Consider the following 26,537-nt stretch of genomic DNA (forward strand, 5'->3'; position numbering starts at 1 on the left):
GTTTCTTTGAAACTATTTTTCCTTTGTTATTTTGACAGTGTTGCATTTACTATGAATATACCTACCAGACTGAAATTATTTTATATTAAGTGAAAATTTCCTTAGTAAGCCCTCTTTTCATAAGCTATTGCTAAAACAAAATTGTTTTTCATTTTAGAGAATTCAATTTACATCAGAAATTACTTTCAATTATATAGTTACTGCTGCTTTCATCTCATTTATAATAATCTACAGTAATAATCAACAATTATAATCTAATTCTGAGAAGAGGGGTATCATCTTGTTTCCCCTCTTGCTCACTGTTAAAGTCATCATTATTGAACAATGACTAAAATTTTTCCCAAGCAGATAACAAGCACACTTTGTGAACTTTGCAATGCCATTGTTTATTTTATAATTGTAATGGACATGTTTAATAATATTTTCTTTCCTCAAATGGATGTGCCCAGAAATTTAATACAAAATTTGGCCCTTGAGGCTTCAGGACATTCTCTCAGGTATAGCAAGCTAAGGCTTGCTACCTAGGAGTCTAAAATACTGACAGAACTGATGAGTCAAGCAGACCAAATTTTGGAAAAGTCTAGTCATTCTGCAACAACCAAATCCTCTGCCTGAACCTCACAATGGTGGGACTGTAAGTAACCCTGGAAATAAACCCCCATGTGCAAGTCCTGAAATACTGTACCTAGTATACTGGAGGTGACCACTCAGGTGTGAAACAACATAAGCTGGGAGGGGGGGGAGTCTACATGTAGTATCCACAACACAGAGGAATGCCACCCCTCTGTGTTACCAGGCAAATCAAGGTGGTAGGTGACTCTCGTCAACCAGTGCAATGTACAAATCATCATAGCCTTCAGAAGTAACTACTCCTCTCAGTCAGACTTTATATATAAGCACAATAGAGGGTTTTTTTTGCCCATATATATATATATATATATATATTCACAAGAAGTGAAATAGATGCAGTAAGTGGTAATTTCTATTGCCAATTTTCCAACAACTGTTGGAAACAAAAATATAATACTATAGCTTCCATGATCAGATGCAATCTTATTTAATGAACCAATTCTCACTGTTTTAATAGATTCCAGCCTCACTTTTGCAAAAACTATTACCATCAAGTGTATGTTGGTTTTCTTGGTCAATTACTGACTCTCTCAGAAAAATATTTTGCATATATCCTTTGATCTTATACAGCTAGCTGGATATAAGATTAATGAAATATGATTAAGCTGTATCTTAATTAATAGCACAGATAATAATATTATTATCCCTTAGCACACATCTTATTAGTTTCAAACCCTAAATAATCATGAACATTAGCAAGTTTGGTTGATTACTAATGTGCACTTATGTGATCTAAACAGTTTATTTTACAGGTTAAAAAAAAAAAACATACTTCCTGGTAGAAAATAATCATTTATCTCCACTTGAGAATGCCTAACACCATTCAGTGCCTTAGTAAAGAAAGTGTACAAAAAGTTACTAAAAATCATTGGAGTTAAATGCTAAATGTAGACTTGGTATCCCCACTTATAAAACAGTTTTTAACACTAATTTCCATAAGAATGGATAATTATCTACAGTAGAAAGACTTTTACCTGTCCCCTTTCCACAGAAAAATATGACCCATAATCTGAGTAGCACTAACTACTGCATATGAAAATTAAAAACATTAGAATTAATAGTTATGTCCCTTATTCTGGATGTCACTTCATATGAAAGTAAGATTTTACATAGAATGATACAAAATACATTTAAAAAAACATTATAGTTCTTACAGTTACACCAATATATACCAAATATCAGTAGTAAAAATGGGTGTCACCAGAAATACCAGAATATAATTATGCTTTTTGCTCCAGCCCTGAAGCTTTTTCAATAAAATTTGCAAGACGAATATCCCTTTCAGAAAGGCCACTGACATCATGAGAGCTAAGGGTGATATTAACTTTGTTATAGACATTAAACCATTCAGGATGATGATCCATCTTCTCTGCCTGCATGGCAATGCGAGTCATGAATCCAAATGCCTTAAATAAAAATTAATTATCTTAGCATTTAATGACAGAAAATTATATAAAATTCAATTCAAAGCAAAAGTAGCAACATTAAATGTTATAATTTTTTCTGCTTGTTTGTTGCTGTCCCATCAATAAAACAAGAACACAAGGCCTTTTGAATCATAACACAGTGAAAGCCACTTACGATGTCCTTGAAGAAATCAATATTGGCTTCTTCAAAGTGCAGAGCTGGCAATTCATTAACTGAACAATTAACACTTTAAAAGGACATCCTAATGAATATGGGGTTTCTTGACCATGTCACTTATTTGGAGAGGTCTGGATTCAATCAAGACTACAGTTAACTGATCTCAGACTAGGAGGAGTAGAGATCATTCCATGTATTTCCAGCTCTTTGCACACGAACACTAAAATTCTATTGACATGTTCACAATAAAACCATACATACCAAGCTGACACCGAAATTGGCATACTATGGCCAGAACAGTTTACAGCAAAAATTTTACACACACACACACACACACACACATATATATATATAAAATGAGTATCTGAAGTATCTGGCCTTATAAAATGAGTATTTAAGGTTAAAAAAATCCAGCAAAAACAATATTTTTGCAATAAAAATATTAGAACAATGCAGCAGTGATTTTTTTTTTTTTTTTTTAAAAGGTCTCTGGATAGCAAACTTATAAGGCTATGATGAAACTATTTTAAGATAATATAATTTTCTATCAAAAACTGGGCTACTGATCATCAAAGATGAATCCAGGTCTGGATGAGCCTGGATACCCACAGAAAACAATTATGCTGTTCATTATCCAATTTTGAAAGACAGTGACTGCATTACAGTACATAGTAAAGATATTAAACATATCCTGTCACACAGCCCTTTTAGATATTCTCAGAGCTGGGCACAATTGTCAACATATATTTAAATAAAATGTAAGGTTTTATAAATGGAAACAAACTATTGCTAACCATTTATATGATCCTATTCCAAGATTTTGCAGCTGTTATGTAGCATACGTGTAGAAAATCAGAATAATGAACTGGGGACTCCAGCCAAAAAGAGGGACTCCTCTAAATACTACTGACATTTTTATATTGAAATGAAAATTACCAAATTTGGATATTGAAATAGGATCCCACAAGAATTTACCGTGCCACTATTTTGCAGCAATAAATTTGGACACAGTTTCTAAAAATATAAACTTAGTATTATTATTATAGTGGCTTAATGATGCAAGGAAACAGACTTTTTCTGCATTAGCCAAAAAAATAAAATTCTATCGTCCAAAACCATTACCAAACAGTGCCTATCTAACTCTCACTTTGAATTTTACCAAACTATCAACCTCAACCACTGTTACAGGCAATTCACTGCAATAATCTACAACACACTGGCAAAATGTAAATTTCATATGATCCAGCCTTCTATTACTCCCCAAAATTCTGTAATTGTGCACTCTGGTTCTTCTCTTCTTCCAGTGAAAATATACCTCCTCTCCTCATTTTACTGATTCCTTTCAGGGCTTTATATACCCTTATCAGGTCCCCTCCCCCAAAGATGCCAAGTTTTGCAGTCCACACTTTTTAAGCCATCTTTATATGGACCTCAATTTGCATCTGTTACCAATCTGGTTATGCTTCTCTAAACTCTATCTAGAAATTCTTTTTTAAAGTGTGGACTGAAAACAGTATTCTAAATGCAGTATCACCATTGCTGCTGGATAACTGCTGGATTTCTGTTTTCCAGGTACAAAAATTTACATTTAGAAGCATTAAACTTCAGTTGCCTTTCAGAGAATTTGAGCAACCGATCTTAATCATTTTGAAACAAAATGGCCAAGTCCACTACCTTTTTGCCTTTAGATCATCAGCAAACTTTGACAACTTTTTTTTTTTAACTGGAGAAAATTGGAATTAATGGCAAGTTATTTTGTTGGATCAAGAGTGCTGCCTAAAAAATAGGAGACAGGGTAGTTATAAATGGGCATACCTCAGATTGGACCAGTTTAGAAAGTAGAGTCACTCAGAAATCACTGTTGGGGGTCACTTCTATTCTTTATCTTCCTTAATGACTTTGATTAGGGAGCACAGGTGAAGTTAGCATTAGTAAAGGCATATGGTGCAAGGAAGCAAGCTTATAGAGCATCAGCCAAAAAAAAAAAAAACCCTTCCCATTTCACCCATCCATTCACTCCAAACGTTTGTCTAGTTCAAGGCAGAACTAGACAGACATCTGGAGCAAATGGAGGGATGAAATGGGAAGGGGTTTTTTTCTTTTTTTAGATTTCTCGAAATTAACTTTTTCAGCAAGACAGGTGAAATTAGTATTGTTACAAAAATACTTATAATACTCATAAAGCAGCATCTCACAATAATAACCTATCCCATGCTTTGTTCTTTTGCTGTATTAAAACTTCAACCTCTCTAGCTTTCAGGATAAATCACTTGAGTATTTACCATAACAAACTCTTATCCAGCAGCTTATAGTTGTCGTTCCAGTTATACAAGAAATACTTCAACCTTTTAGTTCCTTTGCTTGAAATTGAAGCCCCCCCTTTTTTTTTGACCGGACATATCTCTTTGGGCACTACTCATTTTATGACATTGTGTCACTACCCATTACTGGTCTGCATTGTGAAATCTTTGATGCAGTTTCAATCCATGGCAAGAACCAAGTCAAGAATATTAAGAACCCCTTGTACTTTCTCTGACACATAGAAATAAATCACATTTTTTCTACCTTTAATATGCATCCAATCTATGAAAGGTAGACTGAAGTTACCCATAATGAGGCAATCACACTTGGCTGTCCATTTAAATTGCCTACAGAGATTTTTGTCATAGTATTCAGAGTTGTTTGGTCTGGAACATGGCTCTGTTGTCAGGGAGACAGGAAATATACTATGCAAGAAGGAACAGGACCAGGGTATGTCTGCCAGGGGCACAAGTTGATGACATTGAAGAGCAGATAATCTTTTAAGGGCACAAAAGGTGATATTGTTGTACACATTGGAACTAATGATATTACGAGATCTGCAGATTTACTCAACAAATACAGGTCAATGTTGAACAAAAAGTCACAAGTTAGGGTTGAATGTGAAAGTATCTGCAATTCTGCCCAGACAGAATTGCAGATACTTTCACAGATAAGAGGGAGTATGTGATGAAAGCCTTGTCAATCAACTCGGCCCTGTAGAGACTGTGCAAGGCTCAATGGGTAGAATTATTTTCAACCTAATCTGTGTTTGTTGACAGGAGAGACTGCTTCTACAGGGGTACACTTAAATAGAAAGGGTGCAAGAATATTTGCCGATGCTATCGAGGCAGTGTTAGGTGGGTTGGAAAACCGTTAGTTTGCAGGGATACACAGACTAAAAGGTTAACGGTAGCCACAGGCAGAGGCAAAAGTGATTCTTGCACTGTTTCTATTAGAATGAGCAGCAGCTTAAAAAGCAAGGCAATGGAGATTTCCAGGACTATTGGGAGTCATAGTGGAACAAATAAATACATGGGCTGTGTTAGGGTAACTAAGAGTAGAAACAGGTACACTTGCATGTACACCATTTTGAGGAGTATAGTTAATAAATTTGATGAGCTTCAAGTGCTAGTCAAGACATCAAAGGCAGATATTGTTGGGATATCAGAGACGTGGAGACACACAGATATAAGCAGTGCAGAATTAGAATTTGGGGAGTACAATATGTACAGAAAGGGAGGAGAGGTTATGCTGTTAGTTAAGAAACACACAAAATCTAAGGAAGTGCATCCAATTGATGTTGGTGGACAATGTAATGTTGAGTCTATTTGGTGTGACATAAGCACTGGGAAAGTGAAAATGAGAGTAGGTGTGTGCGTTATAGACCTAATGAATCTGAGTATAATGAGCAATTGTGCAGAGAAATAATGGGCCAGTAAATCAAAATGTCTTATAATGGAGGATTTTAACTTTCCGATATTGACTGGAACTTGTGGGTTGGTCACTCGCACACTAACAAGACTTTCTTGGATTTATTAGATGACTGTTTTCTACAACAGCACGTTCGAGAGGCAACCAGACAGAGTAATATTTCTTGATCTGATTATCAGCAGTGATTATTCATGCATTAAGAATTTGCAGATAAAGGAACCACTGGGTGACAGTGATCACAATGTACTGATATGGGAATTACTTAAAAATGTAACTACCATCAAGGCTAAAGAGAAGGGCTTTTGCTTTCGTAAAGGTGACTACAGGGGTCTCAGACAATTTTTAAGCCGACCGGGCTAGCCAGGTGGGTAAAGTGCCTGGCTGGGAAACCCAAAGGTCGCGGGTTCGAATCCCACCTTGGGCTTGGGCTTGGATCAGAGTAAAATGCAAAAACTTTGGGAGGTGCATTATGGCCACAGAAGCTGATGTGCTAACAACTAACAAAAAAAAAAAAAAAAAAAAAGTTTAAAATCTGTACAGTGGGATTAACCGTTGATGTTACCAACATTGAATTCTATTTGGGAAGCCTTCAGGAACTTAATCTTGGAGGCTACTAAGCTTTTCATTCCAATTAAGAAATACTGTTCAAGGTTCAGGCCTAAATGGATGTCAGATGAATTAATGAGGCTCGTGGCAGAGAAGAAAAATGTATGGGATGCATATAAATTATCAGGTGACACAGAAGCCTATGGAAGAATATATAATCGTGTCCGTAATCAAGTCACAAAGGAGGTTAAGCAGGCAAAGGCAGATTACGAGATATCTTTGGCAAAAGATGCAAAGAAAAACAGCAAAGAGTTCTTTATTTATGTAAACTCTAGAAGGAAAGGGATGAATCAGATTGGACCACTTAACATAGATGGGTTGACTGTTGATGATCATGCTCAGGTAGCTAATAAATTGAATGAGTATTTTGCATCTACATTCCACATGAGGAGTTATTCAATGAGGTGAATGCCAGAAGTTTATCAAACTAACAGGGAGCTAAGTGATTTTGGAATAACTGAGAACAAAGTGGAGGAGAAATTGTTGAAGTTAAACATAAGAAAGGCACCTGGGGTGGATGGGATCTACCCAGTTATATTAAAGGAGGCAGCAAAGGAAGTAAGCAAACACTTAGCCATAATTATGAGAGCTGTCTTGGACTTGGGGGAGGTCCCCATGGACTGGAGGTGTGCGGTATGCAAATGTATCACCAATTCACAAAGGGGGTTCAAAAGGTGACACAAGTAGTTATAGACTTGTTAGTTTAACTCGTGTTCCAGGGAAAATAATGGAATCACTGGTTAAAGAAGCATTGCAGGTTCATCTAGACAAGACCGCAGTAATAATTAAGACACAGCATGGGTTTGTTAAAGGGAGGTCTTGTCTGACCAATTTGATTGGATACTATGATGTGGTCACAAAGGAACTGAATGTCAAAAATAATTTTGATATCATATACTTGGATTTCGGGAAAGCTTTTGATACTGTTGCACATGGAAGACTGCTGTACAAATTGGAGAGGTATGACATTAAGGGTAAGTTGCTACAAAGGATAAAGGAACGGTTGAGCAGGAGATGACAGAGAATGGTAATCAATGGACACTGCTCTTCGTGGCCAAATGTTATTAATGGAATTCCCCGGGGTTTGGTGCTGGGCCCACTCTTTTTTTGTGTATTCATCAATGATATTGATGAAGGTATATCAGGATTAATGTCCAAGTTTGAAGATGATACAAAGGTTGGCAGGGTTCAGAGGCGGATTAAGGTCAGTTGAGGCTCCAGGCACAGAAGAAAATATTGGGTCCCTTAAAAAAAAAGAGAGAGACAGGGAAAATAAAAATACATGTTAACCATTCTTTTAAATAAATAAAAAATATTATGTACTATTAATGTTTTATTTCCAATAAAATTTGAATATAATGTATAATATAATTATAATGTATAATATAATTAATAATAGTAATAATAATCACTAAGTTTTGAACTAATAGTTGAACATAGGTAAAAGTATAATTAATGATAGTATACATATAATAGGAGTAACAATCAGAAATTTGAACAAAAAAAAAATCATAGAATTTTACTTGAAATTAAAATTACATGTGTGAAAATATTTAAATAAATTTTTTTCTTGCTTTTCGTTTTGCAAACTTATTAACTATCTCATCACAATCAATAATTTTAAGTAAATCGCTCTCTATATATAAAAAAAATTCCTTTCGATTTTCTGTACATGTTCGCTCGCAATCATCTTCAAATGTTTTATCTGTTAGTTCTTTAACTTCTGATTCGATTTCGTTGAAATTGTCTTACGTTTTCATTAATAAAAATTTCTAGACTTTTTAATAATGATGCACCTTTAACAATTGTGCAGTCAATAGATTGTAAAGATTTACTCGTTGCATCAATTCTTTGCAAAATTTTATTCCATAGGACTTTCATTACAGCAGTTTCATAATCATTCATTTCTTTAAGTAATGATTTTATTTCCTCCGCAATGTGTGCCATAAGATAATCGGCAATTATTTGCAAAAGTTCATCACAAGTCTGATGCGATAAATAATTTTCGTGTCCGCTACCTTGATTTCCATACTTTTGTAAGTGCAACTTTAAAAAATCGTCATATTCGCTCAAATACTCTAAACTAGTCAAATAATTGCCTTTTCTCGAAGATGTTGCACTCTCATTATGGCCTCTAAAAGCAATGCCCAAACTTGCGAGGAATTTTATTGTGGATACAATTCTTCACAGAATCTCTCTCCAATAATTTTCTTTTTGCAATTTAATTTGCAGATTTCGAACATCAATGCGATTTAACGCAGAGGAGCGCTTGTATAATGTACACATTGAAGCGACATGCTCTTTTGACATTTGACGCTCAAAGTTATTCCAATATTTTTCCAATTTTGGAACCCTGTAGTCAACTTAGATTTTGAGCCCGAAAACATTTTGCGTGGGTAACAATAAATTGATTTGGATGTTTCGGAAATAAATTAGCCACGTCCTTTCTTCTTTTTCACCATTCGAAATTTTTCTGTAAAAATGGTCTCTGTAGTAAATGCGATCACCGTATTTATAGACCGATTTAAGTGTAGTTATTATCACCTATATTTTTTGGTTTATTTGAAATTAGAAATTCGACCATTTCATTAGATAAAAAGTTAGGCCAGAGAGCAATATCTTTTAGCGTAACTTTGAATGGAATATTTTCCGTTTGCGTTTCAATATTTTCAAATGGACTTTCTTCTATATTTTTTCCTACTGGTTTTTCACCTGGTTGACTGGTTCTTCATCATTGTTGCTTTCTTCTATACCTTGGTTTTCAACTTCAACTAACTCTTTTTGTTGACTGATGAAAGCTCCTTGTTCTTCATCTTAATTGTTGCTTGAATTATGATGGCCTGAATGGCCAGGGCCAGTTATAAGTTTTTCCAATGCTCCTTTCTGTTGGTTGGCAACTTGCTCGCATCTTTTTTTAATTTGTCTTTTTTCAGCCCCTGATAGATGTTTCATTTTTCTAGCTACCATTGGTAGCCTACCAATGAAAAGAAAAATATAAAACTTAATAGTCTGAACGATTAGAATACTAGAGAAGATATTTTTAGTTATAATGCAATAAATTAATGATTAATTAAAATTCAAAAATTATTCATAAACTAAGAAAATCCAGGCGCTGATGTAACAACAGGAATTAATTTTATCTTAATATAATTTCAACAATATGCGATATACGCGTATAAAGTCTGCACTGCAGGAGAACCTTTGTAAGTACAAAGTAGCAAATATGATTCTGTTGAGCGGTAGCGCAGCGCGCGGGGCCTATGCAACGTAGTAATGAAATAATGAAAATAAGTGAATATAAACATACTATCAGGTTTTACCGCCAATTGTAAAGTTGTACGTAATTAAAATTGCATATATGAAACCAAACTTGGTGTCATTAGAAAAAAAGTGTAAAGTTGGGGTTTTGTAGGGCCCTTCAGAAGTCGGGGCCCAGGGCACGCGCCTGGTGCACTCGCCGTTAAATCTGCCTCTGGCAGGGTTGTTAATGACAGTAAAGACAGTATACTACTCCTACTGGATCTAGATAAGTTGGGAAATGGGCTGAGAAGTGGCAACTGAAGTTTAACATTGACAAATGCAAAGTACTGCATGTGGGTAGCAATAACCCAAGAAAAATGTACCAACTGTGTGGTACTAACTCAGGGAAGTGAAAAAGACCTGGGGGGTAATTGTGCAGTCAAATATGAAGTTTGCTGAGCAGTGCAGATGGGCTGCCAGGACAGGTCATGGAGGTTTGTCAATGACATATAGGAATTTTGCTAGCAAGGGCCAGGGAGTTGATTATCCCATTGTACAAGGCAATGGTCAGGCCACACGTAGAGTACTGTGTACAGGTCTGGAGGCCTCATTTTAGGAATTATGTACAGTTGCTAGAATGAGTACAAAGCAGGGCAACAAGATTGTTGAGGGGAATGAAGGGGTAGTCTTACCAAGAAGGTCTTAAGTCCTGCAACTTGCAGTGTCTGGAGAGTAGGCACCTGCAAGGTGATCTGATTGAGGTGTATAAGGCCTTGAATGGATTGAGCAAGCTGAATGCTGATGGGATTCTTCCTCTTGCTCAGATTAAGAACCTGAGGGGCTTAAATTCAAATTGGGGAAAGACAGTTTTAGAATAGATGTGCTGAAATTTGCCTTTAGCCAGAGGGTTGTTGATTGGTGGAGCAGACTTCTATCCTTTGTTGTGGAAGTTGATAGCCTAAATAAATTTAAGGCTGAGCTGGACAGGCATTTGGAATGAATGGAGGGATGAAATGGGAGGGTTTTTTGGGCTGATGCTGCATAAGGTTGCTGTCTTGCATTGTATGCCTCTACTAATGCTGACATACCCAAACTATCATCTTCCTTTTATTGTATGTTATCTTACACTATGCAGCTCAATGTCCATCTGACTTGATCCAACCCTGAATGCAGTATGATCACTTTCAGAGAGCTCTCCTGATAAGTATAACTCCCTTTCCCCCCTCTCTCCTGAACAAACTCTACTCACCAAAATAAAATTCTTCATCCCAATGTAATAACTGAGAGTAAAGTGGAGGAGAAACTGTTGAAGATAAATACAAGAAAGGCACCTGGGGTGGATGGGATCTATCCAGTTATATTAAAGGAGGCAGCAAAGGAAGTAAGCAAACCCTTAGCCATAATTATGAGAGCTTCCTTGGACTCATGGGAAGTACCCATGGACTGGAGATGTGCAAATCTGACCCCAATTCACAAAGGAGGATCAAAGGGCGACACAAGTAATTATAGACCTGTTAGTTTAACTTCTGTTCCTGGAAAATTAATTGAGGCACTGGTTAAACAAGCACTGCAGGATCATCTCAATAAGGCTTCAGTTATAGCTCAGACACAGCATGGTTTTGTTAAGGGGAAGTCTTGCCTGATCAATTTGATTGGATACTATGATGCAGTCACAAAAGAACTGGATGCAGGGAATAACTTTGATATTAGCATTAGTAGAGGCATTTGATGCAAGAAAGCAAGCTTATGCAGCATCAGCCAAAAATAAAAAAAAATAAAATAAATAAAAAATAACCACTTCCACTTCACCCCTCTGTTCATTCGAAATACCTGTCCAGCCGAGCCTTAAAGTTATTTAGGCTATCAACTTCCACGACAAGGGATGGAAGTACTTCCACGACAAGGGATGGAAGTTTATTCCACCAACCAACCACTCGCTGGCTAAAGGCAAATTTCCTCACGTCTTTCCTACATCTGTCTTTTCTCAATTTGAATTTATGCCCTCTCAAGTGATTATTCTGAGCAAGAATCCCATCAGCATTTAGCATGCTCAAACCATTCAAGGCTTTATACACCTCTATCAGATCACCTCGCCAGTGCCTAGTCTCCAGACACTGTAATTTGCAAAACTTAAGCCTTTCTTCGTAAGAGCACCCCTTTGTTCCATTCACTAATCTTGTTGCCCTTCTCTGTACTCGTTCCAGCATCTCTACATCCTTCTTGAAATGAGGCCTCCAGACCTGTATACAGTACTCTAGGTGTGGTCTGACCATTGCCTTATACAAGGGAATAATCACCTCCTTATCCCTGCTAGAAAAATTCCTATATATCATCGACAATACACCATGAGCTACTCTTGCAGCCCATCTGCACTGCTCAGAAAACTTCATATCTGCCTGCACAACCACCCCCAGGTCCCTTTCATTCTCTACCACTGTCAGTGTAGTACCACAGAGTTGATACGTTGCTCTGGGGTTGCTGTTTCCCATATGTAGTACTTTACATTTGTCAACATATGGGAAACAGCAACATACTTTGATATTATAAAGGCTTTTGATACTGTTGCACATGGAAGACTGCTGCACAAATCGGAGCAGTGTGGCACTGGAGGCAAATTGCTGCTATGGATAAAGGGGTGGTTGAGGGGGAGAAGACAGAGAGTGGTAATCAATGGACACTGCTCATCGTGGACTAATGTTATTAGTGGAGTCCCTCAGGGTTCAGTGTTGGGTCCATTATTGTTTTCTGCATTTATAAATGATATTGATGATGGTATATCAAGCTTAATGTCCAAGTTTGCAGACGATACGAAGGTTGGCAGGGTTGTCAAGGACACTACTGACACTATGCTACTGCAACAGGATCTGGAGAGGTTGAGCAGATGGGCTCAGAGGTGGCAAATGAAGTTTAACATTGACAAATGTAAAGTACTACATATGGGAAACAGCAACCCCAGAGCAACGTATCAAATCTGTGGTACTACACTGACAGTGGTAGAGAATGAAAGGGACCTGGGGGTGGTTGTGCAGGCAGATATGAAGTTTTCTGAGCAGTGCAGACGGGCTGCAAGAGTAGCCCATGGTGTATTGTCGATGATATATAGGAATTTTTCTAGCAGGGATAAGGAGGTGATTATTCCCTTGTATAAGGCAATGGTTAGACCGCACCTAGAGTACTGTATACAGGTCTGGAGGCCTCATTTCAAGAAGGATGTAGAGATGCTGGAACGAGTACAGAGAAGGGCAACAAGATTAGTGAATGGAACAAAGGGGTGCTCTTACGAAGAAAGGCTTACGTTTTTCAAATTACAGCGTCTGGAGACTAAGCACCGGCGAAGTGATCTGATAGAGGTGTATAAAGCCTTGAATGGTTTGAGCATGCTCAATGCTGATGGGATTCTTCCTCTTGCTCAGAATAATCACCTGAGAGGGCATAAATTCAAATTGAGGAAAGACAGATGTAGGATAGACGTGAGGAAATTTGCCTTTAGCCAGCGGGTGGTTGGTTGCTGGAATAGACTTCCATCCCTTGTCATGGAAGTTGATAGCCTAAATAAGTTTAAGGCTCAGCTGGACAGGTATTTCGAACGAACAGAGGGGTGAAGTGGAAGTGGTTATTTTTTATTTATTTATTTTATTTTTATTTTTTTTTGGCTGATGCTGCATAAGCTTGCTTTCTTGCATCAAATGCCTCTACTAATGCTAATCCCTAGATTAGCATTAGCACACCATATCTCTATTAGTCGTATTACATCAGTATTAATCAACTTAAAAGCTCAAATTCATTCAATTTATTCTTTTGCAATCCTGATGCATCCCTTATAGTTGCTTAAACATGATTTTCTCAGTGATATGTGAAATTATTTCAACATTTCTTTCTGTGCATAATGTAATTATAGGTCAGACACAAGTACACACACACACACACACACACACACACACACACACACACACACACACACACACAGGGAGGGTACGAGTGTGTTATTTTGGCATGTCACTATCCTGCATCATTCCAAAGGCTCCTCTAATCCTTTCCCCAAATTAACAGCTTCCCCAAACCCTTAAAGGTTTCCTCAATAACACTAGAAAACTCTTGCACCTATGCAGGTAAATATTGCTCCCCCCCCTCAAAAGCCATGTACAATTGCTCACATCTAGAGTTAATCCACAAGGCCATCACCTATTCCCTCCTATCATGTCTGGGAAGATTTGCAGACAAGAATATTTTTTCCTTTTGCACAATGCTATGACATTACATTTATCAACAAAGTCATCAGTTTATTTATACAGAGTGATTCACTACCAGTGCGACAAACTTGCAGGTGTAGGGGGCACAAAGACGAATCGGAATCACATAGCATTGCAAGGTCCGAAATGCCTTCGTCATGCAGTAGAGGACATTGAACGGGAGGTGGCGTGAACAGCGATCCCGCTGGAAGTCAGCATTTGCGAACCCGTTCCCGAGGCAGTAGGATGGACGAGTATTCAAACGTTGAACTAGCCGACATGCACCTCACGTATGGAGATGTGGACTGTAAAGGGTGCGCTGCTCTGCGCTTGTACCAGGAACGTTTCCCGCACAGGCGTGCTCCTCATTATACGATTTTTGCACGTGTGCACAGAAGGTTACGAGGTACCTCGTAACTTCAATTCATGGTACCTCTGTTTCACGAGAGGTACCATGAATCAAGAGCAAACTACGAGGATGCCAGACAATGAGGAGAATGTCCTACGTCTTGTAGAAGGCAATCCGAGTATGAGTAGTCGAGCGATAGGCCAACGATTGGGTATTTCCCAATCCACTGTATGGAGGATACTGTCAACAAACCAAATGAGTTCATACCATCTGCAATGCATCCAATCATTGGAGCCTGCAGATTATCCACTCCGGAGGACTTTTGCTACCTGGTTTCTTCAACAGAAACCGTTCGCAAATGCTGACTTCCAGCGGGATTGCTGTTCACGCGACCTCCTGTTCAACATCCTCTACCGCATGACGAAGGCATTTCGGACCCTGCAATGCTATGTGATTCCGATTCGTCTTTGTGCCCCCTACACCTCCTACAAGTTTGTTGCACTGGTATTTGCTTTGTTTGTTATTTGGTTTTTAGGAGCATTAGCAACTAAGGCCATATTGCTCCGGGATATGCGGTGGTCATTTCCTGACCTTTCCGCATCCTCCGTATTTGGTGGTGACGGGCTCGAACCCCGGTCTAATCAAGAAGCATGTGCTACGCACTGCTGCTCCTTCCCACCTGGCTACGGAGGCGCCATCACACTGGTAGTGAATCACCCTGTATATATAATCACAAAGCCTCAGCATATCAACCAGGTGGGTCCATGTAACTAGAAAACAAGCCAACTGGAGTTGTAAACATTAATCACTATAATCATTAATCACCGAAAAAGTGCCTTGCTGTTAAAAAAGTTCCACTGGATAAATTAGTTTCAAAGATAAGAAGTCAAAAAGTTCAAGTGATTTGTCAAGTTGAGAGAACAAAGTGATGGATGAATTTGACAGAATGAGGTGGAGATATTTTAAGCCAGAGAACCCAAAAATTGGAGATTACAGATGAGGAAGACTCTGAAAAGGAGTATCAAACCAGATGTGTGCAAAAGTACCACCTTTGAAGCAAAATGAAACATAGGAGCCTAATTATGGCAACTGAGATGAATAGTGGTTGAGGAAACTGATAACCAAGATTGCATCAGAAAGAGAAAGCAAGGTTTGGCAGATTTTAGGGAGAAATGGATTGAACTGAGATTGTAATTGAGACCACATATACACGAGAAAGTTGAAAAGTTTTTAGACTCCCATAGAAAGAAAGCTGGAAAGTTGAGAAACCCATTTATTTTTCAACACAGTTCCCTCTTAAGTCAATACATTTTCTGCCATGATCCATTAGCTTTCGTAACCCACTCAAATAAAATTCAGAAGTTTTTGACTCAAATCAGTTGTTGGATGCATCCATCACAGCACTTTCATTGTAGAATTTGTTCTTTTAAGTCCTTTTTAAGATTTGGAAATAGAAAATAATCCCATGGAAGTCAAATCCAGTGAGTAGTGCAGATGTTGTAACAGCCTGAACCCACAGTCATACAGTATTGCCCGAGTCACAAATGCTGCGAGCGTAACTGCATTGTCTCGATGAAAGATGATCCTTTGGTCAAAATCCCTCAACATCTTCAGCTTCAATTCCTCACAGAAACATCTCAATAGGCTAGAATAATACTCGGCATTGATAGCGGTACCTTGTTCCAGGAAATCAACCATTATTACTCCTCCTGAGTCCCAGAAGATGGATGCCATGACTATCACAGCCAACACCTGAACTCAAAATGTTTTAGGAAGAGGAAACACAGGCATGCTTCCACTGTTGACTGTACTTTTGCTTCAAGATTGAAGTGGTGTACCCACATTTCATCCATGGTGACATACTTCCTCCAAACTAAGCTTCATTAGTTTCAAAATGCTGCACAATCTCATGACACCTCACACTTTGCCATCTGATGTGCATGTAATGCTTTAAGGACCCACCTAGAAGAAACCTTCTTCATTCCTAAATCATTCACCACAATATCATGCGCTCACTTGTGGGAGATAATGAATGTTGTTTCAATATGCTTCAATGTTATTCTACGGGTCTTGAATGATCGTATCAAGAATGACATTTGCAGGCATCAACACAGTAACAGGCATCACTGCAGGGTGCATCCTCAACACTACCTCATCCTTGCTTAAATTCTGTAACCCAGTTTTTGAGCATGGTGTATAAAGGGCAAGATTCCCACCAATGTTTGTTGAATGTAGTAGTAGCAATAGTAGTAATGGCAAATGAGGCAAAGCAAGCTTATATAGCTTGCTTTCTTGAACCAAAAAAAAAAAAAAAAAAACACAGTTCACCTATCCATACCCTCCAAGAATTTGTCTAGTTCTCCATTGAATTTATTCAATGCATCCACTTCCACAACAGAGGAAAGCCTGCTCCAACAATCAACTACCAGCTGGCTGAAGGCAAACATCTGCCCATCTATCCTGCAACCATATTCACCTTGAATTTATGATCCCTCATGCGTGTAGTCTCAGCAAGCAGAAGAATACCATTACCATTCAGCTTACTCAATCCATTCACGGCTTTAAACAACTCAAATCAGATCTTCCCACAGGTGCCTGGTCTCGAGACACTGCAATCTGCAGAACTGAAGCCTTTCTAGGTAAGAGCACCCTTTTGTTCCCTTCACCAATCTGATTGCCCTTCTCTGAACCCATTCCAATGGGTCCATCTTTCTCAAAGTGAGGCCTCCAGACCTATATACAGTATTCAAGATGTAGCCTAACCAAGGCTTTCATACAAAGGGATAATCATCTTCTTATCCCTGCTAGCAAAGTGAACAAGGTATATTACTGACAAAACCTCATGAGCTGTCCTGGCAGGATGTCTGTACTGCTCAGAGAATTTAATGTCTGATTGCACAATTACCCAAAGTTCTTTTTCATTCTCTACTACCCTGATTGTAGTGCCACACAGTTGATAAGTTACTCTGGGGTTACTGTTACCCATGTGCAGTACCTTGCATTTGCCAATGTTAACCTTCCTGCCATTTCTCAGCCAATCAACTAATCAACCCAATTTTCCCAGATCTTTTTGTAGTAGCTCGCCCTGATGCTTGTCATTAACCACCCTGCCAACCTTTGTATCATCTGCAAACTTGGACATTAAACCTGATACACCTTCATCAATATCACTGATAAATACTGAAAACAGCAATGGACTCAACCCTGGGGAACTCCACTAATAAAATTAGTCCAAGAAGAGCAGTGTCCATTTATAACCACTGTCTTCTTCCACTTCACCACCCCTTTATCCATAGTAACTTGCCCTTAATGCCTCACTGCTCTAGTTTGTACAGCAGTCTTTTATGTGCAACAGTATTAAAAGACTTCCTGAAATCTAAGTATATGATGTCAAAATTATTTTTTGCATCCAGTTCCTTAGTCACTGCATCATAGTAACCTACCAGATTGGTTAGACAAGACCATCCCTTGAAAAATCCATGCTGTGATTGCAGTATAATTGCATGCCTGTCCAAAGATATCAAGCTGCTTGAGAAAATTCAAAGGTCCATTGGATAGATGCCTATGCGAGAAGTGAATCATACAGGCTGTTTATTTATTCTATATTTATTTAATTTTTGTCTGCTGTACTTTGCATGGGTAATACTAAAGCATAGAGGGACTGTATTTATACCATCACAGTGACTCATCCACTCACTGGAATATAACAGATTTGAACGAGGATGTTGACTAATTGAATAATGTACGATTATAACTTTTGCCCTTTATTACATGTTAATTTCTGAACATTGTTACAAATCAGAAACTTTGTTAAGTGTATTGGCAAAAGGAATAACTGCAACAATAATCAATCAATACACTGCTATTAAATCTGAAACTGTATATACTGTTTAATATTAATTACAAGTTATATCAACATCTACCTATATCTCAGAATAGTTACCTGATTAAAGTTCTTGAATAAAAATTCCTTATAGATGGCATCTCTTCCTTCAACCATTGTCCAGCCTTTCACCAAGAGAGGTTCCAATTTAGTTTTTCTATCATCATCATTTAGCTTTGCCTTCTGACTTGCCTAACAACAAAATATTGAAAAAAAAAAAAAAAAAAAAAAAAACCTGAATCAGTGTCATACTATATTATGCAGAAAAAATTAAAATTAATAATTTTAAATGAACAAATTATACACCCAATGCCAATATCCTCAAAGGGAGGACTGTTTTTCTGCACATGTATTTACAGAATCCTGCCATATAAAATGTTATTACAGATAGTAATAAAATTTCCCCCCTCAAGAAATAGAAAGAACATTGAATAAAATAGAACTTAGATATTTCAAAAAGAATAAGAGGACAACAGCTGTGTATTAGTATTATTAGTGGCAAATGATGCATGGAAGCAATGTTGTACAGCATCGGCCAAAAAAAAAAATAATAATCAAGCTATCCACTTTCACAATGGATGGAAGCTTGTTCCAGCAATCAACCTCTTATTGGCTGAAGGCAAACTTACATCAATTTTGCAACCATCCAACCTAACTTGACTTTACGTCCCCCCGCCATGCGCAGTCTGAAGAAGAGGAAGAATACCATCAGCATTGAGCTTGCTTAATGCCTTAAACACTTCAATCAGATCACCACAGAAATGCCTAGTCTCCAGATCCTGCAATTTTACAACATTGAAACTTTCCTTGTCAAGAGCACCCCTTTGTTTCCCTCACCAATCCTGTTGCCCTTCACTGTACCTATACAAGCTCTACATCCTTCCTATAAGGAGGACTTCAGATTTGTATGCAGTACTTAAGAGGTGGCCTAACTATTGCCTTATCCCTGCTAGAAAAATTTCTGTATATCATTGACAAAAACCCCCCATGTGCTGTCATGGCAGCCTGTCTGCACCGCTCAGAAAACTTCATATCTGGCAGCACAATTACCCCCAGATCCTCTTCATTTTCCACAACCCTGAGTGTAGTGCCACACAGTTAGTATGTTACTCTGAGATTACTACTACCCATATGCAGCACCGTGCATTTGTAAATGTTAAACTTCAATTGCCATTTCTCAGCACACCTACCTAATTTTTTTATATCTTGTTTATCCTTAATGTTACAGTGATCCAATTTAAACAGCACACTTATGTGCAGCAGTATCAAAAGCCTTCCTGAAATCCAAGTATACAATATCAAAATCATTTTCCGTATCCAGCTGCTTTGTTACTGGTTCATAGTATCCAATAAAACTGGTCAGACAATATTTCCCCTTAATGAACCCATGCTATGACTGAAGTGTAACTGCAATCTTATCTAGATGGTCCTGCATTACTTCTTTAACCAGTGATGCCATTATTTCCTTGGAACAGAAGTTAAACTAACAGGTCTGTAATTAATCATATCAGCCTTACATTCCTTTTTATGAATCGAGGAAATGTTTCCAATCTTCAGTCCAAAGGGAACTCCACCTGAATCCATGGGTGCTCTCATAATTATGGTGCTTTTTTATGTTTAACTTCAATTTCTCCTCCAGTTTCCTCTCAATTACTACAAACCATTTAGCTCCATTAGAGTTTGATAAACTTCTGGCATCCACTTTCCTAAAGAATTCCTTGTGTGATAATGTAGAAGCAAAATACTTGTTTAGTTTGTCAGCAACCTGAGCAGGATAACCAATAGTTATATCATCAATATCAAGTGGACCAATGTGATTCATCCTCTTCTTTCTATTATTTACATAAACAAAGAAGTCTTTGCTGTTTTTCTTGGCATTCTTTGCCAACCATTTCCAATAATCTGGCTTGGCTTACTTAACCTCCTTCATGACTTGATTGCAGACTAGTTTGTATCTATCATAGACATCTGTATCACCAGATAATTTATATGCATCGCAGCCATTTTTCTTCTCTGCCACATGTGAAAGGGGTACGAGGTTATTACCATGTTGACCAAGATTTTTGCAGCTCTCGCAAACACTAAGTTTTCATTTATATTTAGTCATTTTATTGACTAAATTATTTTCTATAAGTAGCTTTATAGTTCTAGCCAAGCTGGGTGGTTTATATTTGAATTTAGATAGCGATTTTGAAAGTTAATACTTAAGTGTCCTTAGATTTTACGCTTGTAACTTGCCGCCATTGTTATACGATATGGAATAGTATAAGGTTAAACGTAAAACTAGATAGCGAAAACCGTAGCACTGTATTATAAATCTGTTGGATTAGTATAGTATTATCAATTAATCGGTAAAATTTATTAATCTTATTAAATTTCATTGTTAATTAAATTATACTTAAAGGAATCATGATCCAGACTAGAGCAGCCAAGCAGCGTTCACAGAATAGCCAGAGTGCTATGGCTCACAGGAGAACCAAAGGGGGCAATTCTCCAACACATCAGAGTCAAAAACAATGAGCGAAATGTGAAATGTTTGCAGACCTGTCTAGAATAGGACATGATCTAGCCAAGGAGGATGTCTTTTGTGTGCTAGGTGCGGAGGCTGTGAAAAAATTAGGTGCCAACTCAGCATTCTGATGGGCATCTATGAGAGTTTGAGGTGTAGGGTAAATGCCCTCAAAGAAATTAATGAGGGCCCATCAAGCTCTCAGCTGCCCAATTCAACACTAGAGCTCACGCCTGTGCATCAGGCAACACACAGACGTAATCTCCACACCAGAATGCGCTGTTCCCACAGGAACTAGTTATTGTCGGGGACTCTATCAGGGAGACGAGGAATATATTATGCAAAAAGGATAGGTGAAACAGGATCAGGGGATGTCTGTCAGGGACAAAAGTTGATGACATTGTAGGGCAGATATCTTTTAAGGGCACAAAAAGTGATATTGTTGTACACATTGGCACTAATAGCCTTAAGAGTAAGAGATCTACAGATTTATTTGACAAGTACAGGTCAAAGCTGGAAAAAAGTCTCAAGTTAGGATTAAATTTGGAAGTGTCTGCAATTCTGCTCACATACAATAGGATGGAGTATATGATGACAACCATGTCAGTCAATTCAGCCCTGGAGAAATTGTGCAAGGCTCACGAGATAGAAATTTTTTCAGCGTGATCTGTGCTTACTAACAGGAGAGACTGCTTCTATGGGGATGGAATACACTTAATTAGAAAGGGTGCAAGAATATTTGCTGATGCTATCGAGGCAGTGTTAGGTGGGTTGGAATACTGCTAGATTGGGAGGGGGATTCACAAACTAAAAGATTAATGGTAGCAGGAGGCAGAACCAAAAGTGATTCTTGAACTGCTTCTATTGTAATGAACAGCAGCCTAGAGAGCAAGTTCCTGGGGACTTCAAGAGCTGCTGGGAGTCATCACAGAACAAGTAAATACATCGTTTTTTTAGGGTAACTAAGAGTAAGAACAAGTGCATGTATACTTGCATGTACACTAATGCTAGAAGTATAGTAAATAAAATTGATGAATTTGAAGTGCAGATATTATTGGGATATCAGAGACATGGTGTCACACAGATATAAACAGTGTAGAATTGGAATTTGGGGAGTACAATGTATACAGAAAGGACAGACAGGGTAGGAAGGGAGGAGGGGTTATGCTGTTAGTTAAGAAACAAAATCTAAGGGAGTGCATCCAGTTGACACAGGTGGACAGTGCAATGTTGAGTCTGTTTAGTATGACAAACACTGGGAAAGGGAAAATGAGAGTACGAGTAAGTTATAGGACTAATGACTCTGATGAGTACAATGAACAGTTGTGCAGAGAAATAGAATGGGCAAGTAAATCAGAATGTCTTGTAATGGGTTTTTTTTAACTTTTCAGATACTGACTGGAACTTGTGGATTGGTCACTCGCACGTTAGCAAGACTTTTGTGGATTTATTGGATGATTGTTTTTAGCATTAGTAGAGGCCCATGATGAAAGAAAGCAAGCTTATACAGTATCGGCCAAAAAAAAAAAAAAAAACCACCTCTTCCCATTTCACCCATCCATTCCTTCCAAATGTTTGTCTAGTTCTGCCTTGAATTTATTTAAGCTGTCAACAGATGGAAGTTTGCTCCAGCAACCAACTATCTGCTGTCTAAAAGAAAATTTCAGCACTTCTGTTTAATAGCTGTCCTTCCTCAATTTCAATTTATGGCCCCTTGTGTTTTTAATCTGAGCAAGAGGAAGAATCCCATCAGCATTGAACCTGCTCAATCCATTCAAGGACTTATACACCGCAATCAGATCACCTCGCAGGTGCCTAGTCCCCAGACGCTGCAATTTGCAGAACTTAAGCCTTTCTTCATAAGAACACCCCTTTGTTCACCTTCTCTGTACTCATTCTAGCAACTCTACATCCTTCCTAAAAGGGTGTAGAGTTGCTAGAACGTTTTCTACAGCAACATATTCGAGGGACAAGCAGAGGGAGTAATACCCTTGATCTGATTATCAGCAGTGATTATTCATGCATTAAGAATTTGCAGATAAAGGAACCACTAGGTGACAGTGACCACTGTGTACTGATGTGCAATTTACTTAAAGATTAACTACTATCATGGGTAAAGAGAAGGGTTTTTGTTTTCGTAAAGGTGACTACAGTGGTCTCAAGACAGTTTATAAATTCTATACAGTGGGATCAACTGGTGATGTTACCAATGGTGAATTCTAAATGGAAAGTCTTCAGGTACTTAATCTTGGAAGCTACTAAGCTTTTCATACCAACTAAGAAATACTGTTTAAGTTTCAGGCCTAAATGGATGTTGGATGAATTAATGAGGCTCGTGACAGAAAAAAAAAATTCATGGGATACATAAATTATCAGACAACACAGAATCCTATGGCAGATATAAGCCAGTCTGTAAACACATCACAAAGGAGGCTAGACGATTACAAGAAATCTTTGGCAAAGGATACAAATAAAAACAGCAAAGAGTTCTTATGTGAACTCTAGAAAGAAGGGGATGAATCAGATTGGTCCGCTTAACACAGATGGTTCAACTATTCATGATACTGCTCAAGTAGCTGATAAACTGACCGAATATTTTGCATCTGCATTCACACATGAGGAGTTATTCAAGGAGGGGAATGCTAGAAGTTTATCAATCTCTAACAGGGAGATAAATGATTTTGTAATAACTGAGAGGAAAGTGGAGGAGAAATTCTAAAGTCAAACATAAAAAAGGCACCTGGGGCAGATGGAATCTATCCAGTTATAATGAAGTAGGCAGCATGGGAAGTAAGCAAACCCTTAGCCATAATTATGGGAGAGGGGAGGTCCCATGAATGGAGATGTGCAAATGTATCCCCAATTCACAAAGGGTGTTCAAAGGATGACAAATAATTATAGACCTGTTCATTTAACTTCTCTTCCAAGAAAAATAATGGAGTCACAGTTACAGAGGTGATACTGGATCAGCTAGACAAGACAGCAGAAACAGTTCAGACACAGCATGGGTTTGTTAAGGGGAAGTCTTGTCTGACTAGCTTGATTGGATAACTATGATGTGGTCATAAAGGAACTGGATGTAAAAAATAATTTTGATATCATATAGTTGGATTTCAAGAAAGCTTTTGATACTGTTGCACATGGAAGACTGCTGTTATTGCAATGGATAAAGGGATTGTTGAGTGGGAGAAGGCGTTGAGTGGCAATAAATGGACCATTATATTAGAGTAAACTATTGTATTAGCGGACACCCCAGGTTTCGGTGCTGTGCCCATTGTTGTTTTGTGTATTTATCAATGATATCGATGAAGGTTAACCAGGCTTAATGTCCAAGTTTGAAGATGATACAAAGGTTGGCAGGGTTGTTAATGACAGTAAAGACAGCATGCTACTGCAACAGGATCTACAAAAGTTAGGCAGCTGGGCTGAGAAGTGGCAACTGAAGTTTAACATTGACAAATGCAAAGTACTCATTGACGTACTCAGTAACATTGACAAATGCAGAGGCCTCATTTCAAGAAAGATGTAGAGCTGCTGGAACAAGTACAGAGAAGGGCAACAAGATTAGTGAATGGAACAAAGGGGTCTTACGAAGAAAGGCTTAAGTTTTGCAAATTACAGTGTCTGGAGACTAGGCACCAGCAAGGTGATCTGATAGAGGTGTATAAAGCCTTGAATGGTTTGAGCATGCTCAATGCTGATGGCATTCTTCCTCTTGCTCAGAATAATCACCTGAGAGGGCATAAATTCAAATTGAGGAAAGACAGATGTGCAGAAATTTGCCTTTAGCCGGTGAGTAGTTGGTTGGTGGAACAGACTTCCATCCCTTGTTGTGGAAGAGAGTGGTAATCAATGGACACTGCTCATCATGGACTAATGTTATTAGTGGAGTCCCTCAGGGTTCAGTATTGGGTCCATTATTGTTTTCTGTATTTATAAATGATATTGATCATGGTATATCAAGCTTAATGTCCAAGTTTGCAGACGATACAAAGGTTGGCAGGGTTGTCAAGGACACTACTGACACTATGCTACTGCAACAGGATTGATTGATTGATTGATTGATTTAGATTTTATTGACGCATTGGCAGCTTTGACTATAATGTGCCAAGACCAGACTGCAACAGGATCTGGAAAGGTTGAGCAGATGGGCTCAGAGGTGGCAAATGAAGTTTAACATTGACAAATGAAAGTACTACATATGGGAAACAGCAACCCCAGAGCAACGTATCAACTCTGTGGTACTACACTGACAGTGGTAGAGAATGAAAGGGACCTGGGGGTGGTTGTGCAAGCAGATATGAAGTTTTCTGAGCAGTGCAGACGGGCTGCAAGAGTAGCTCATGGTGTATTGTCGATGATATATAGGAATTTTTCTAGCAGGGATAAGGAGGTGATTATTCCCTTGTATAAGGCAATGGTCAGACCACACCTAGAGTACTGTATACAGGTCTGGAGGCCTCATTTCAAGAAGGATGTAGAGATGCTGGAACGAGTACAGAGAAGGGCAACAAGATTAGTGAATGGAACAAAGGGGTGCTCTTACGAAGAAAGGCTTACGTTTTGCAAATTACAGTGTCTGGAGACTAGGCACCGGCGAGGTGATCTGATAGAGGTGTATAAAGCCTTGAATGGTTTGAGCATGCTCAATGCTGATGGGATTCTTCCTCTTGCTCAGAATAATCACCTGAGAAGGCATAAATTCGAATTGAGGAAAGACAGATGTAGGATAGACGTGAGGAAATTTGCCTTTAGCCAGCGGGTGGTTGGTTGGTGGAATAGACTTCCATCCCTTGTCGTGGAAGTTGATAGCCTAAATAAGTTTAAGGCTCAGCTGGACACTTATTTCGAACGAACAGAGGGGTGAAGTGGAAGTGGTTATTTTTTATTTATTTATTTTTTTTTTTTTGGCTGATGCTGCATAAACTTTCTTTCTTGCATCAAATGCCTCTACTAATGCTAATGCTAAAGTTGATAGCCTAAATAAATTTAAGGCTCAGCTGGACAGGTATTTCAAACGAATGGAGGGGTAAAGTGGAAGTTTTTTTTTTTTTTTGGCTGATGCTGCATAAGCTTGCTTTCTTGCATCATATGCCTCTACTAATGTTAATGCTCCGTATGGGTAGCAGTAACCCAACAGAAACGTACCAACTGTGTCGTACTACACTCAGGGGGGTGGAGAATGAAAAAGACCTGGGTGTAATTGTGTAGTCATATGTGAAGTTCTTTGAGCAGCGCAGATGGGCTGCCAGAGCAGATCATAGTTTTGTCAATGATATATAGGAACTTTGCTAGCATAGACAAGGAGGTGATTATACCTTTGTATAAGGCAATGGTCAGGCCACACCTTAAGTACTGTATACAGGCCTGGAGGCTTCATTTTAGGAAGGATGTAGAGTTGCTAGAACAAGTACAGAGAAGCACAATAATTTTGGTGAGAGGATCAAAGGGGTGCACTTACGAAGAAAGCATTAAGTTCTGCAAGTTGCAGCATCTGGAGACTAGACACTGCGAGGTGATCTGATCGAGGTGTATAAGGCTTGAATGGTTTGAGCAATCTCAATGCTGATGGGATACTTCCACTTGCTCAGACTAAGAACCCGAGGGGGCATAGATTCAAATTGAGGAAAGACAGTTGTAGACTAGTTGTGCAGATTTTTTTTTTTTTTTTTGATTTGGTAGTTGTTGGCGCATCAGCTTCTGTGGCCATATTGCACCTCCCAAGGTTTTTGCAGTACTTTGATCCAAGCCCGAGGCGGGAATCGAACCCGCGAC

The 26,537-nt window shown here is 38.4% G+C and overlaps 1 protein-coding gene across 1 annotated transcript in view; it reads right to left on the minus strand.

Annotated features, from left to right (window-relative positions):
- Nucleotides 1-1,411: 1,411 nt before the first annotated feature.
- Nucleotides 1,412-26,537, minus strand: part of Pcd (pterin-4a-carbinolamine dehydratase) — a 31,227-nt gene continuing 6,101 nt past the window's right edge. Inside the window, exons 2-3 of the mRNA XM_090381243.1 lie at nt 18,314-18,445; nt 1,412-2,036 (exon numbers count right to left, since the gene is read on the minus strand). Of these exons, the coding sequence (XP_090237369.1) occupies nt 1,851-2,036; nt 18,314-18,445 (318 nt within the window). The 3' untranslated portion in view covers nt 1,412-1,850. The remainder of the gene's footprint in view (nt 2,037-18,313; nt 18,446-26,537) is intronic.

The sequence above is a fragment of the Mastigoproctus giganteus genome, chromosome 9 (genome assembly GCF_048544385.1).
Source record: "Mastigoproctus giganteus isolate SK-2022 chromosome 9, ASM4854438v1, whole genome shotgun sequence".
Lineage (NCBI taxonomy): Eukaryota > Metazoa > Arthropoda > Arachnida > Uropygi > Thelyphonidae > Mastigoproctus > Mastigoproctus giganteus.